This window comes from Bufo bufo, chromosome 8 (assembly GCF_905171765.1).
Source record: "Bufo bufo chromosome 8, aBufBuf1.1, whole genome shotgun sequence".
Taxonomy (NCBI): domain Eukaryota; kingdom Metazoa; phylum Chordata; class Amphibia; order Anura; family Bufonidae; genus Bufo; species Bufo bufo.
This window is the reverse complement of record NC_053396.1, coordinates 36,411,026-36,427,074: the sequence shown is the minus strand read 5'-3', so window position 1 is coordinate 36,427,074 and position 16,049 is coordinate 36,411,026. Positions and strand designations below refer to the sequence as shown.

Here is a 16,049-nt window from a genome sequence, read left to right as displayed (position 1 = left end):
ATTCTATGATGCCATCTTTAATGAATCTCTATGGAGTATATTACAACCTTTCTATTTAATATGGGGGGAGTCTGTATTGGCAACTGGTGCTGGAGGAGTTGCACTGTTTGCTATTGGATGTGGATGCATCAATTTTTAACTTGTTTGTCTAAGTTTGGTTCTGATTGTGCTGATCTTCTTTACTATTCCATGTGTTGCTTTCAGGCCTGACTAATCTGTATCGACTGTGCAGCATCAGACACTGTGAGGAACTCCCTGGTGTACATTTTGTGAACCTAATTAAATCAACAGGCATTTAGATCTGAAGACCAGCTCTAGATGGAACATCTGAAGAATTTGGCTTATCCTTACAGGCGATGGCATATCACTTGAGAAGCCATGACTTCCTGATCAACAGCCAGGACTCCAACAGTCCTCAGGTATTTACTCATTGTGCCGATCCCATCCGCTTTGCTTTTCAGGAAACTGTATCATGTGAATGAAGTTGGATAGTAAATCTACTCTCCACAATGGATGGCCGGGAGCCTCGCTGCACAGGGACAAACTTTGTGCCCCACTGTTCAGGTAAGCAGCTGTGGTCCCAGAGATCCGGCCTCTACTGGTCACCAAGAGGTGGCATACCCTAACAATACCATGCTAACACATTCAATTCTTTGGCACTGTAGAAATGACATTCAGATGTATGACGGAATCTGATAACACTCTGGGAAAGTTGGATCCTCAGCCATCCAGAGTAAGCGTAGGGTGTTCAGTGTCGCCATAACAAACGGGCCTTTGTATTTTGAGTTATACCATATTATTGCATATTTGTACCAGTAAACGTTTCCATTTTCCAGCAATAAAAGTAATAACCCAACAGTTCTCCTTGTAAAAGCCAGGGCTGGAAAAAACAGACACAATAGGATTTCTGCGATCATTTATTGATGGCTCTGCAGTACAGTACAACTTTCTGGTTTATATGGTGTGTGGACTTGGCTGTGTATATTGCCTGGAGACCACTGTGCTCTCTGTATCTGACAGTCTTTGCACTGGTTTGGCACAGTGTTATGCGGTGTGTATACAATGCCTGTTCAACGGTGAATCCTGCTCTTACATATAGCTTTTCACATAATGCAACAGGTCTGCAAATCCAGATCCTAAACCCGGCCAATCAACACACGTGGGGTTATATAACTGGGGCTTTGCAGATAATATTTATGGATAAGTCAGCTTTATGACTACATGAAAATACAGATCCTGTTTCACTATGTTCCTAGTGCCTTAACACCTCATCTTAAAGGGCAATTATACCACTTAGATCCTATATAGCTCTTCACTAGAAATGGCAGTGGGACATCATCGACCAACGAGTGGGGTCCCTGTGCGTACACTTCCAAAACCTTTCCCTGATGTCCCTATTATATTAAAATACGCCAAGTCTATTTGCGCAATTCACTAGAATGTTTTAAAACTGAAATCTGTAATATAAAAAATAAAAAAAAGTAATACTGCTTTAAAAGTGACCCGATACCAGGTATGTGGATATATCTTTTATGAACACTGTACACCTAGAAAAAAAATAAAAATTAAAATAAAGGTGTCTAGGCCCAAGAGGCAACTTATTTTCTGCCGTATTTCTTTCTCCAGGGCAATTGAATGCCTGGCATTGAGATTACCTGTAATAAATGCATGGCAGGTGCCAAGGGGTTGTCCTGGAATAAATGTTGAAGATCTATCCTCAGGATAGGTCATCATTATCGGATCAGCGATGGTTCAATACCCAGGACCCCCGCTAATCAGCTGCTAGAAGAGGCCAGCGCTCTGTTAGTGCTGCTGCCTCTTTCTAGGCCATATGATGTCATCGTACATAGGTCATATAGCCTAAAAGCAGCTCAAACTCATTGAAGAGAATGGGGCTGAGCTGAAATACAAAGCATAGCCCCAATACTATGTTTGGCACTGGGCTTGGAATGCTGCCGGGAACTGCCGGTGCTCCCCAGATCTGATTGGAGGGTGTTTCGGGAATCAGACCGCCGCCGATGTGATAATGATGACCTATCCTAAGGATCGGTTATCATTTCCTGGATAACACCTTTAACTTGGCTACACACATTAGATGTATATGATTTTAACCCAACGACTATGACAATCTAATGTGTATGGGGTGCCTCCTGACTCTGCCCTGATTGCACATGAAGGGTGAGATCAGGCTGTTGGATTTCAACATGCCCAGTCCTTTTACTCTCTGGGAGATAAGCTGCAGCCAGAGGTATCTGCCAGTAGTTTACTCCTTTCTACTTGCTACAAGCTCAGGTTGGACATGTGTACGGGTAGGAGTCAGGAGTGATATCTGTCAGCCAAACAAATACTTAACCAAAGGGTATCCCGTGTGTATGAGCAGCATCACTAGCAGTTTTCAGATCAAAATGCTTAAAGAGGTTCTCCGGGATTTAGATTTACATACTGATGATCTATCCTCAGTAAAGAAATCAATAGTTAAGATGTCGCACTAAGGAAACTTTGACACCACACCACAGAAGGCCGGTAATCATTGGCCCAGGTGGTGACGAAAAATCCACCAGCGTAGTCCTTACCAGCAAGAACCTCCCGATAAGACAGTGCTGCATCAACGGAGGCACGTTTGGGGTGCGATAATATCCCGAGGTCTGGCCGAAGGTTTGAGTCGATTTAAAGGTAACAATCACTTGCAAGTTGTTTAGTAGCGGGACGCCGCTAGCCACCCTGCCACAGCGGGATGCCGCTGGTCTCAGGTGTGGGGTAACCATTATATGAATATTGGTCTTGGTCTTGAAATCTATTGGAGCGAATTGAATGCTGCTCTGCAGAACTTTGATAGGATCGATTTCCATCGACTTTCTCTAGGGTTTCATACCTTCTATATGGACACTGGGTCGAATATTTTATCGAATTATTTATCGAATATTATCTGCCAATTTTGATCATTTTTCTGTCTCGTATCCTTGCTATTTAGGCTGCTACTCAATGTATTGTTGATATTTTACTGTGTTGCTATGATAATTGTATAGAGTCAAATATTTGTCCACACTCTATGCTGCTACCCTCTTATTGTTTTTTATTGTTTTACAAATTGCTGATCAATAGCACAAATAAATATTAGTGTATTATCTGTTCAATCACATGGTCCCGGGTTTCTTTGAGTGCTCTGCTCATTATAATCCATTATCCTCAGTAAAGGTCATCAATATCTCCCAGCACCCTGGCCAATCAGCTGTTTGCGGAGGCCACGGTGCTCCAGTGAGTGCTGCAGCCTTCTCGCAGATTACCAAGCACAGCGCCGTACATTGCATAGTGGCTGTGTTTGGTATTGCAGCCCATCCATATTCACTTGGGGATGAGCTGCACATCTAGGCCACAAGACATATAAATGTGACGCCACATGGCAGAGGAAAAGTCCCAAGCGCTCACGGAGTTGGACTTTGCCGATCTCATATTGATGAGCTATCCTAAGGACAAATCAACAATATGTAAATCCTGGAAAAACCCTTTAAAGAGGACCTTTCACTAGAATAAAACATCTAAACTAACTATACAGACATGGAGAGCGGCGCCCAGGGATCCCCCTGCACTTACTGTTATACCTGGGCGCCGCTCCGTATAGCGTGGTATAGCCTCCGGTATCTTCATAGTTAGGCTCCACCCAGTTGAGCCTGCCGGCGTCTCATTCTCCCAGGCTGTAGTGCTGGCCAATCGCAGCGCTCAGCTCATAGCCTGAGAGGCTTTTTTTTCTCTCAGGCTATGAGCTGAGCTCTGCGATTGGCCAGCGCTACAGCATGGAAGAATGAGACGCCGGCAGGTTCCCCTGGGTGGAGCCTAACTATGAAGATACCGGAGGCCATAGCGGGCGAACGGAGCGGCGCCCAGGGATAACAGTAAGTGCAGGGGGATCCCTGGGCGCCGCTCTACATGTCTGTATAGTTAGTTTAGATGTTTTATTCCAGTGAAAGGTCCTCTTTAAGGATTCCAGTGTTGTTGTTTTTTTGCAAGTTTACCATAAAAATTAAAAAATTATCATCGGAAAATAGCAATATACTCTATGTTAAGTTTTTGGGATGAAATAAATGATACAGAATCAATAGTAAATTTTTGGGGGGAAAATTCTTTTAAGGCCCTTTCACATGTGCTGATGATCGGAAATTAACAATCGTAGGCACATCAATTTAGCCGATCGTTGGCCCCCCCACCAGCCAGTCGACAAACTAGCAAATTTTTGTATAGATCCTTTCGCCTTTTCTCACATTTTAGCCATAACCTCCTCCATTTGTGCTACATATTTAATATCAAAGGACCTGGGGGAGTACTATCTTTCAGCATGCCATTCTACTTCATCCACGGAAAAGACATTTGCTGTAATTTATCAAAAGCATCACGTTCTCTAACCCAGGATCAGCCAATACAATGGAAAATCTTTACAGCCAGCGAGATGTTTTACAATGATCATGGCATACAAAACTCTGACACAAAGCCTCGTAAATTACAATGTTGGTACATCTTGTAGCAGTTTGATTGTTACATGGAGAAGCATTACTCGTGAGAAATAACACACACTTACCGCACGGCTGAAAACACTTAAACCTCCTTAAAATGTAGTAATTATTTAAACGCTTTGATTTTATGCTGCACACCGCAGGTCAACTGCTGCAAAACCATTAATATTTATGACAGGGTATCGCATGTATTTATCTACATTAAGACGCCTACATGAATGCTAATGTGTATGTGAGAAGGACAAAAACAAATTGAAACTCCTTTATGTTATTATGTATACAGGGAGAAATGTGTGCAATATATTTAGCTATATTTTGTAAAATTACTTGGATAGAAATGATAGGGAAAAACGCCACGGGTGAATTTGGTAGTGCAAAGTTAAGGAAAAAAAATGTGTTAAAATGCGCTTGTACTGTACACAATGCATTACCATGAATTACACAATCTGTGCATTACCTAGAATTATACAAACACATTAAGACTTTCTAAATGATGGAGCACAGATAGCAAAAATGCTAACACGTGCACGGTAAAGTGCACCTTCCTACTGCAAATGCATGTCAATTGACCTTCATAAGACTGAACTTCTTGAGTTCTCCTGACCTGCCTGTTTTAGTAATACTTGTACTTTGCATGTTATGTCCGTTCTGGAACATCTTTCACTTTCCAATCAGTGATTGCACCGTCAGACAATGCAGGGAGATACCATATTAGCAATTTATACATTCAATTCTCAGGAGGAATAACATAAAAAAAACTAAAAAAACTTTGTACCGCTCTCGATCAAATTCCTGGCTTTATACCAAGCTCAAGGAGAACACACACTCCAATGAGAATTCCGTACATCTGACTTGAATGGGTTGTCCGAGATTTTGATATTGATGATTAGTGTTGAGCGAATCGAAATTAACAATGTGCACTTCGATCTGAGTTCAGGAAAAATTTGATTTGCAGCGAAGCCAAATTTCCTCGTGCTTCGTGGTAACGACTCGATTTTCTCTGAAATGGTGGTAAAAATAAAATAAAAATCATACCTACCTCATCCATTTGACTGCGAAGAGCCTGCCGCGGACATCATGCTTGAAGAACCCACATCTTCAAACAAGATGTCAGGAACAGCCCGCGATCAAATAGATGAGGTAAGTACAATTAATTTATTTTTATTTTTATTACCAATCACTAAAATGCTTATTCGAAATGAATATTGATCTCAGATGCCAGGATCAGCTATGAACGTGGTATCCGAGGGGTTCAATGATGGGGGGGCGAAATTGCCGTTCCCTGTTATTGCACCCACTACTTACAAACAAAATGTGCTTCATCACAAAGTAATTTGTCACAAAGGGAATTTTTTTGTAAAATTCGGCAAAGCAGCCGACTCTACTTTTTAAGAACTTTGCTCATCTCTATTGATGACCTGTCTTCTGGATAGATCACCAATAGCAGATCGGTGAGGGTCCGACTCTCGGCACCCCTGCTGATCAGCTGTCACGTTCATTCGTCACATGGCCTAGGAGCAGATTGCTAACCAATGGACGCTGCAATGCTTGGTAAGCTGCGAGGAGGATGTGGACTCCTCAATTGAGAAGGGTGTCGGAACAATACCAGTTCAAGGATAGGTTATCATTCTCCATATCTCAGAAAACCCCTTTAGCTATGGAAACAAAGTGTCACTGATATGAAGGTCTAAGATACGGTAGCTGTAAGGAGAACACCTATCTACCCAATTGTTTAAAGCGGATATTAATCGATCATGCCACTGTAAAGACCATGATCTGGGGCTTGATCGTTATACATTGCATGAAGTTACATTTCCAATGGACACCGCTGCCCAGTACATGGCCCTAATTCATCAATGGTTGGAAAAGTAATGCGTGTAAAGAAGCCTGATCTGCGTGTATATCTAATTAGACAAACTCCTGATGTAATGGTATGTCATATCCCATTAGAAAGTATATGGTAGTTAATATACCCCTGCATTATTTCATGGCATTATGTCTTTTGGAAGTTTTTTATTTAGCGACCACTGGCAGTAGAAGGCAGGCACTGCTCAAGAGTGTCCCTAGTAAGGAATATGCGACCCAGTGCCAGCATGAGAGGTGCACAGTCTGGATGGGTGTATTCTCCAGCCAGACAACGTTTAGCTCTAAAGTGGACAAAATTAGCCACTAAAGGGCTACCGATTTTTTGAACATGCCAGGTCTTGTTTCACTTACACAAAAGTCAAGGGTTTAGAAAAGAAACGTCCCACACTAAAAACACATTCTTCCGATCAAAACACCACAAAGGAACCCAATGGGGCCTGTTGGCCATCGCCACTGCCTGTCGTGTCATGGCTTTGTAATATTGTTCCTGTTTAGAACGGAACCCACGACAGAGATGCGAACAAGAATTTACTGAAATGTGGAAAGACAACTCATTGCATCGGAGGTGGGTCTCTGAACTAGAATTCTGAGTTGACCATGAAGATGTCCAGCCATAATGTGCATCAGTCGCAGAAGCGCAAACACAAAATAACTGTTTATCTTAGGAGACCTAGAAAAATTTCTGGTATTTGACATTTTCTAGACTAACAGACTGGTCAGAAGGTGGCCGTCCTTTCAGGTCAAGATGTCAGGGTCTGAGGAGCCCCTAATCTTGTTCATGAAGATAAACAAGTGACTTTGTCCAGCTGCTGACCTTTAGGATAGTGAAAATGTAAAATGAGAAACACAAACACGCAAACTATCTGAGGTGAGATGACTCGAGATGATTCATACTGCAAGTAGACATTGCTAGGTACTCACATTCTCAGGAATACTGGGCAGCTCTCGAGAATCAGGCACGGTGAAATAGGAATGCTGGAGGAGAAAAATGAGAAAATATGTTTGGTTAAAAAAAAAATAAAAAAAGTTGTAGACATACAAGTGTGCCAAGCAAAAGGAGAACCCTGACCACAAACACTGTTCAAAGAAATCACCAACATGAAAGAAAGATGGAAATTTTACTTTACCACACTTTAATAATAAAAAGTGCGTGCGCTGAGATCTGAAACCAAATGCATCTGCCAGATGGAGGGCGATGACTGCGCGGCAATCACTTCCATATTGTGACAGATCAGTGGATTCACTTATCACCGGAATCAGAATTTACGACAGGCGACAAGCTCATTGCATGTCTCTATAAAGTCCGAATAAATTCTCAGGGTAAAACCAGAAGCATCCCAGGGGCCATGTGTGTTGTTGCAGAACCTTGGTGCTAAGTAAGTCCAACTAAGATTAATTAGGTGCACTGCCTGGACTCTTCATTTGCCTCTAAGGCAAAATCACACGTTGGGGGTCGAACCATGTTTTTGCCACAATTTGCCAAAATTACAGCAAAGCTATGTTATTTTTACAAGACATAGGCCCCGATTTATCATAGCTCGGTGGTGTATGCTGGGCTATGATCATCAGGTGCGCTGCCAGATGCTGCGTCTGATTTCTGACAATGCATACGCCTCATCATTAATTAGACGCAGCATCCGGCAGTGTTCTTCTACTCCCGAAAACTGGCGCAGATGATGATTTGTGTTGCGGAGCTCCCGCCTCGTCCCCTTTCCGGGAAAGTGGCGAGGCTGGTAGAGCAACAGCACTTGTACAACAAAACAAAAAACAAACGCTACCCACAGACTTACAGATGTAGCCGAGGTAAAATTGACAAAGTCATTGAAATACATTGAAAGAGTTAGTAAACCTTTTTTTGCCATTCATACTTAGGCCTCTTTCACACTTGCGTTGTTGGGATCCGGCATGCACTTCCGTTGCCGGAGGTGCCCGCCGGATCCGGAAAAACGCAAGTGTACTGAAAGCATTTGAAGACGGAACCGTCTTCCAAATGCTTTCAGTGTTACTATGGCACCCAGGACGCTATTAAAGTCCTGGTTGCCATAGTAGGAGCGGGGAGCGGGGGAGCGGTATACTTACAGTCCGTGCGGCTCCCGGGGCGCTCCAGAATGACGTCAGAGCGCCCCATGCGCATGGATGATGTGATCCATGCGATCACGTGATCCATGCGCTTGGGGCGCCCTGACGTCACTCTGGAGCGCCCGGGGAGCCGCACGGACGGTAAGTATACTGCTCCCCCGCTCCCCGCTACACTTTACCATGGCTGCCAGGACTTTAGCGTCCCGGCAGCCATGGTAACCATTCAGAAAAAGCTAAATGTCGGCTCCGGCAATGCGCCGAAACGACGTTTAGCTTAAGGCCGGATCCGGATCAATGCCTTCCAATGGGCATTAATTCCGGATCCGGCCTTGCGGCAAGTGTTCCGGATTTTTGGCCGGAGCAAAAAGCGCAGCAGGCTGCGGTATTTTCTCCGGCCAAAAAACGTTCCGTTCCGGAACTGAAGACATCCTGATGCATCCTGAACGGATTTCTCTCCATTCAGAATGCATTAGGATAATCCTGATCAGGATTCTTCCGGCATAGAGCCCCGACGACGGAAATCTATGCTGGAAGACAATAACGCAGGTGTGAAAGAGCCCTTAACGCGTTAACTAGGGATGAGCGAATCGACTTCGGATGAAACATCCGAAGTCGATTTGCATAAAACTTCGGACCAATACTGTACAGTGCGGGCGCTCTGTACAGTATTAGAATGTATTGGCTCAGATGAGCCGAAGTTATTACTTTGCGAAGTCTTGCATGGCTTCGCGTAATAACTTCATAAATTAATTTTTACTGTAAAAGGTACCACCTGGAACCAAACCGTTCGGGAAATGGGTTTTTACAGTAAAAAATTGTTTTTATTTTATTACATCTTTAAGTTTCAGACCTTTTTTTCCCTAGAGGAGCACTGCATGGAATTAAGACTCCTTACCCCTACGAGGTGCTCTCCATAAGGAGAAACTCCATGCCCAGAGTCCACACAGAGGTCGCTCACTCAGCCAAAGCAGTTGTCTGCTCTGCACTGATTAAGGACAACCACCCTGAAACAGCTGTCTGCAGATGGGTTACTGGCGCGGTCATAATACCAAGGCTACATTCACATCTGCGTTTTTGCTGGATCTGTCAGGAGATCAGCAAAAACGTATCTGGGTATATAATACAACCGTCTGCATCCTTTGAGAACGGATCCAGTTGTATTATCTCCCAAATGAAGAAGACGGATCCGGCACTAAATCCATTGTAAGTCAATGGGCGCTGGATCCGTTTTTATTTGTGTCCGAAAAAATGGATCTGGCACCATTGACTTACATTGTGTTTCATAACGAATCCGTCTTGCTCCGCATCCCATGATGCACACAAAAACGCTGCTCGCAGAACTTTTGTGGGCATCACAGGAACGCAACAATGAATGGGGACAAAACTGAAGCGTTTTCTTCCTATGACGGATCTCAATACCGGAAAGTAAAACGCAGATGTAAAAGTAGCCCAAGTCATGTTTCAAGTCCCGTATGAAAGGTCAGACATTGACTTATAAAGGATAGCTGCCTTCCAACAGGTGGCGCCAGATGCACAGCCGTTTGTTTTTTTTCTTTGGCAAAGAGAACTAATTTGCATACATTTTTTTCCGGAGGAGCATTGCACAGCTTTCAAGGCTAGTTTCACATCTGCGGCCGGGTGATCCAGCCGCCAGTTCTGGCAGAGAATGCCGGGAATCGGGCAGACACAAACCGCTCTACTGGACCTCATTATAGTTACTGGGGCCGGCGGGAATTCCGGTTGCATTCGCCAGTGCCAGATCCGGACAACTCCGGCAGGCTGTTCTCTGTTCGAACAGCCTGCCGGAATTGGTGCTGTAGATGTGAAAGTAGCCTAAGACGCCTTACTCCTACTACACTATCTCAATATGGACAAATAGTACCCCCAGATCCATAAATGGGTCATTTGGATAAAACAAAAACAAGCAATGATTGCCAATTTATTAGGTTTTCTGGAAAAAAATAACTATGGGATATACTGAATGTATATTTGCGATGACCATGGTGTATTTATCTTTCGTACTTTCTAACTGCCTTGATGTTCTCCATTTGACTTTATGGCATTTATTTAGAGAGTGACTCCATATGTTGTGCTCGTTTAGCGTCCCCTTTCTTCCATCTGCATCTTTCATTTTAATACATGCTGTAAACCATGGATCGGCCTGCCGCTTAGGACCCTGCTTTGCCACCCTGTTCGCAGAACTTTAATTATTCCATAATATTTAAGATAGTGCATCCATAACATCTGGTATCACATCTGGTCCATCTTCCTGAAAAGCTGCCGAAGTCACTTGTGAATTGCTTTGTTGTGATGGTAAAAATCACTTCGCTTCTATACAACCAATGGTAATGAAAACTTTTTCTACCGCGCAGCTAAATAGCTTCCATCAAGTTTCTTTTTGACAGTGGAAACTAGTGCTTAAATAGGATTAAGCTATGGAAGGCATGCCACTGTCACGTATTTTAAAGCTATAACGCTAAAAATCAATGACAGATTTGCTTTAAGACATTTCCATTTCCAGGCAAAGAAAATTACTGCTCCAACAGATGACATATGTTGTGTGAATGTAAGAGAAAACAATACTAGGAGAGATTACTGATCTACCCAAAAGGAAGAAAAAAACAAACCCACATACACAATATAACCTGCAGCGCGCACTCTCAACGGCTTGACAGGTAGCAATGGGCTATGGAGATGACAGCGCATCACAGGGATAAACATCAAAAAGGGGTTACAATACGGAGCGAAAAGGAAAAAGGCAGAACTACGCCCCTAGTGATATTCGGACTTTGTGAATAACTAATGTGCCGGAAGAGACCCGAGCAGAGAGCTCCTTGAGCAATGTCTTTGATAGTTTCTTCATCCTTCTGCTTGAGCGCTTGGAATACGTTGGAGGGGAAGAGAGAGACTGACAGCATTCCTCGAATCCATTGGCCTGAGAAAGCTATGCCACTGGACTACTGGGCAAGGGAAAGTGATTCCTGCAGGTCAAACAGGCCTTTCCTCTGACACAGAATCATTGTGGTCCCTGCCAGCTGGTGACTTCTCAAAGCTTACCAACTGCAACCTGTCAGCTAGGCTTGCAGGAAGGGGTGATGGACATCATTACCTCGAAGGGGCTTGTGGACAAACAGATGGTAAAAAAAAACAGAGATGGGCTCACATCATGATAAGGCCTGCAATGTTTTATAGGTTTTGTAGAAAAAAGGTCATCTCACATCCATAAAAACCAATATAATAGCCCTGGTTAACTAATGTGTCTAGAATGTGTCTAAAAAGTGGCGCACAATGACGGAACTGTGGTTTGCACAATGTTTTCCGACTAGAAACGGGTTGGGGCATAATACGCCACGTTCTGTGCCAAAACTGAGCCACAAATCTGGTGCTAAATTCTGTCCCAAAGTAAGCCAACCTATAATTTGCATTGAGTTAGATAAAAGTGCCTATCCCTGAACCAGATTTATCATCCAGCCTGAGCCCCTCTTAAGATCTAGACAGCCTAAGGCATCATGCACATGACCGTTCTGTTTTTTGCGGTCCGCAAACCGCGGATCTGCAAAAAACGGAAGCCGCCCACGTGCCTTCCGAAATTTGCGGAACGGAAGGGACGGCCCATTGTAGAAATGCTTATTCTTGTCCGCAAAACAGACAAGAATAGGACATACTATATTTTTTTTGCGGGGCCACGGAACGGAGCAACGGATGCGGACAGCACACAGAGTGCTGTACGCATCTTTTGCGGCCCCATTGAAGGGAATAGGTCCGCACCCGAGCCGCAAAAAATGCGTCTCGGATGCGGACCAGAACAACGGCCGTGTGCATGAGGCCTAAGTGTCTAAGTGTAAGGGCCCTTTAGATCGCCTGATGTTTGGGCAAAATATTGCTAACTAGTGTTCGTACGGCCTGTGTAAAGGCGTCGCCGATTACCTGATGAATGAGAGAAAAGCTCGTTCATTGGGTAACAGGAACGCTGGTGCGAACACCTAAGTCATCATTTGCCGGCAGCAAATTGTGTTTTCTAAACAGCCTCTGGTGCCGGCAAACAATAATTCTATATGGGGACGAGTGATAACATTAGCGATCGTTCCTCTTCATACCGTGCATGTAAATGAAGTTTTCTCCTCCACCGACGAGCAAGCAATTGTCAGGAAGAAAAGCTTGCTACATCAGGCCATGTAAATGGGCCTTTAGTAAATCTGGCCCACTGTGTGTGATTCATTGCGTAGACTGGAATACTGTCCTATACCCTATGTCATATTTTGCCCAAGATTTTTGCTTCCGAACACCCATGTCGCGACCAAACTGAAGCTGGCAACGTAATGACCGAGCCCACTGCTCGGCGTAATAGTACGGCCATTCATCCTGTACGGGAGGAAAAGAATCTCACGGCACATCATGTACGGGGCTCCGTTCTCCAAACTGATACTCATCACCAGGCAGGTAGTCCAGGCTGAGAAAGAAAGGCGTCTGCTTATTTTTCTAGAGGTAACTTTTGTCCATGGGCTGAATATGTCATTTGAGCTCATCTCTAAATTTGCCCATGATGTCAAACTGCAACACCAGATAATCCTGGAAACCCCTTTAACGTCAAGATCAAATATTCAATATACTGTGGTGATTTATATGGTAAGGGTGGGAACCTGCCAGTCCACACCCTTATTCCATTGCAGGTATTCCCCATGGCCCGAGGTAATCTCAGCTGAGGCCAGCTGGGATAATCACTGGGGGATAAAGCAACTTCAGTGTGTCAGTTTTAGGAATTGAGAAGGAAGCCTGCAGAGGGGCTCTGTGTGGTGCCAGCCCTCCTGGCTGGGGGCCACAAGACTGAGTAAAGCCTGAGTTTGGGGGTCCAGTGATACCTGGAGAAGAGGGGCATCATGTGGTCAAAGTCGGGAGGACTGTTGGACCGTATCCGCCCAAGGTATAACATGGTCACAGTCAGGAGGACTGGTGGGCCGAGACCCCTCAATGTGTCGTGAGGTCACAGCTAGGAGGCTACTGGACCATATGGCTGTGTGAAGCTGGATTTCCCTATGTAAACAGCGACCTATAGGTGAGATAGGCAAGTGCTGTGTGTTAGTGAGAGCCTAGACGGGCAAGGTTTGTTTATTTTGTGGAGTGACCCTGGAACTGTGTTCATTGTTTCAAATGATGCCAAACTTGGCAGCGTGATGTGCTGTGTGACAAATAAAGCACCGTTTGAGCTTGAAAACCCCCCTGTTTGATGAGATGTCTGAGAACGATCCATACAATACCAAATATCCGACATCGCTACAGACAAGAGCAGTAGCCTTTCAAGGCACCACATTAGGAGATCTTTCACCAATGTCCCCCATCCATATGATATCAGACCATATAGTACATAATAGCTGAAGTAGAAGCTCTACCCCCAGTATGCATTCTATAGTCTTGAAGACCATCAACTTTTTTGTTACCATGGAAACAACACTATACTGTACTATGGCAGCATTAATCATGTGGGAAAGGTAGGTAAAGAGTCAGACTAATCTGGCTGGTTCAAGGAAGGGGAGGTCACTGAAAATTCTATTTATACTTATGCTGCACTTTAAAAAAATAACCCCCTTAGAATATTACAATAATTCTTATGTATCAGGTTATTATTGAGCTTTTTCCTTTTAGTTGCAAGATAGTCTGACTGGCACAGAAGGGCAGCCGGGAGGATGTGATATTCTTCTCAGTCAGCAGAAGACGGGCTGTTTAATGAGAGCCATTAGTCCTATTCAAAAACTACTACTGTACAAAATAGCTACTACTTGGAAATTACAATTGAAATTTGCTCCCCCCCAAAAAAATATATATATATATATATATAACTCCATGAGTGTGTTATGATAAAGTCCTTTACCCTACAAAGCCTGGATATTCTGCTGAAAGGAGCAAGAACATAGACTACATGAATGGGAGGGTAAAAGCTCAACAGTTTAGAAAAAAAAAAAGGATCATGGAAGAATCAAAAATTCACACAGGTGCTAGGCTTACCACGCTAAGATGGACTTCACTTCCAGGCTCTGGGATAGGCAGTCTATAGAGAGTCTCCAGGAGTTCATTACGCTGGTTATCCTGCAAAAGAACATAGCAAACATTAATATCAGTTCATCAATATGAGAATGCAATGCCACTTACCTAGGCTCTGTTCACATTTTATTTAGGATATACATCACAAGCATTCCTCAACATATACCTGTGACATATGCAATGATGGAGCCATCCAGTAGCACACATCAGCCAATGGTCAGTATACTGTGTAGCATGTGTGCATCTCCCTCTCTCTATATATAGTACCGGTCACTTGTCCCCCTTTAAGCCTGCATTAACCAGTGTGTGTAATGGCCCTCTCCTGGTCTTCAAGCAGGGCAGATCATGGAAGGTCAAAGTAGTTACCTGGTTTTTCAAAGAGTAATCCGCCAAGATGTTGAGCAACTTGTAAAAGACTTCAAACCATGGGAGGTAGCTGAAAGCAAGCAGACATGGAAGTAAGGTAAGTGTTAGGCTCTGGAATATGAGTGAAAATTCATCCATGTGAGAGAAAACGGCACAGATTAAAGCCTCATTCACATGTCAGTGCTTTGGTCAGTGATTTTGAGCCAAAACCAGGATTGGAGCCTCCACAGACATAAGGTATAAGGGAAATACCTGCACCTGGTTTTGGCTCACAATGACTGATGGAAATCATAGACCAAACACAGACGTGTGAATGATTGTAGAACGTTTGGAGGGGTCTAAAGGGCTGCTCTCACCTTGAAAGTGGACACGTTGAATCCTACAGCATCTGCTATGTGGACAGGAAGTCCATTTCTCTTTTTATTCCAACGAGACTGACATTGAAGATCCCAAAGGAATGAGTAGAGAAACTGACACCCAGTCCACACGGTAGATGCTGTAGGATCCACCAAGTCTCATCAGGATTTTATTTCCAAAAGTAAAGGAGGCCTAAAATATATTAATATCCACATGCAAGTTGGTTAAATATCTAGCAACCCACAAACAACGGGGAAATGGAGTTTCATGTAGACTTTGAGCCGCTACAGTTAGGGAACAGTAGCTTAGAGAGTCAATCGTTGAACAGAAGCATCGATTTCACTACAATTTGAAGGTAGATTGAATTTCACATTTTACTGCCCATTGGGCAACATTAACAAAATCCAGTTTGCCCCTATATTATTAGAAATCTATATACAAACGAAAAATACAAATGTGATAGCACTCTACATCCAGTAATTTGCCTCCATGCTGGATGAGGCATTGGTGTACATTTTGGCCAAAGCGTAGTAAGCCACTCACCACGTCAAGGTCGCCTCTATTTGAGTGGTCCCTAACACTAGTTCCTACCTGTTCATGGGCCATGACAGCCACACAAAGTCCAGGGAATGCAGGTCAGCATGCACACCAAGCACACTCTGCTTTTAACCCCCGTCCGGTGCCATTACAGCTTTCATCGGATCCAGGGATGCAAGTACCAACATGCATGCTGAGCCCACCATATACTTCTCCTGGAGCCAAATGGCTACTGGTAGGTTCTATATAGGCAGACTCAGTTTTATACTGACTTTAAAACCAGCCTCCAGGACAGATTGACTG

General features: G+C 43.8%; 1 protein-coding gene across 5 annotated transcripts in view; it reads right to left on the bottom strand.

Moving 5' to 3' along the window:
* Window positions 1-16,049, bottom strand: part of DENND1A (DENN domain containing 1A) — a 785,792-nt gene that overhangs the window by 472,544 nt on the left and 297,199 nt on the right. For all 5 annotated transcript variants that reach the window (XR_005774032.1, XM_040406251.1, XM_040406253.1 and 2 more), the window contains exons 6-8: window positions 14,853-14,922; window positions 14,451-14,531; window positions 7,293-7,346 (exon numbers count right to left, since the gene is read on the bottom strand). Coding sequence is in view for 4 of the 5 variants with exons in the window: in XM_040406251.1 (XP_040262185.1) it covers window positions 7,293-7,346; window positions 14,451-14,531; window positions 14,853-14,922 (205 nt within the window). In the remaining variant the exon portion in view is untranslated. The remainder of the gene's footprint in view (window positions 1-7,292; window positions 7,347-14,450; window positions 14,532-14,852; window positions 14,923-16,049) is intronic.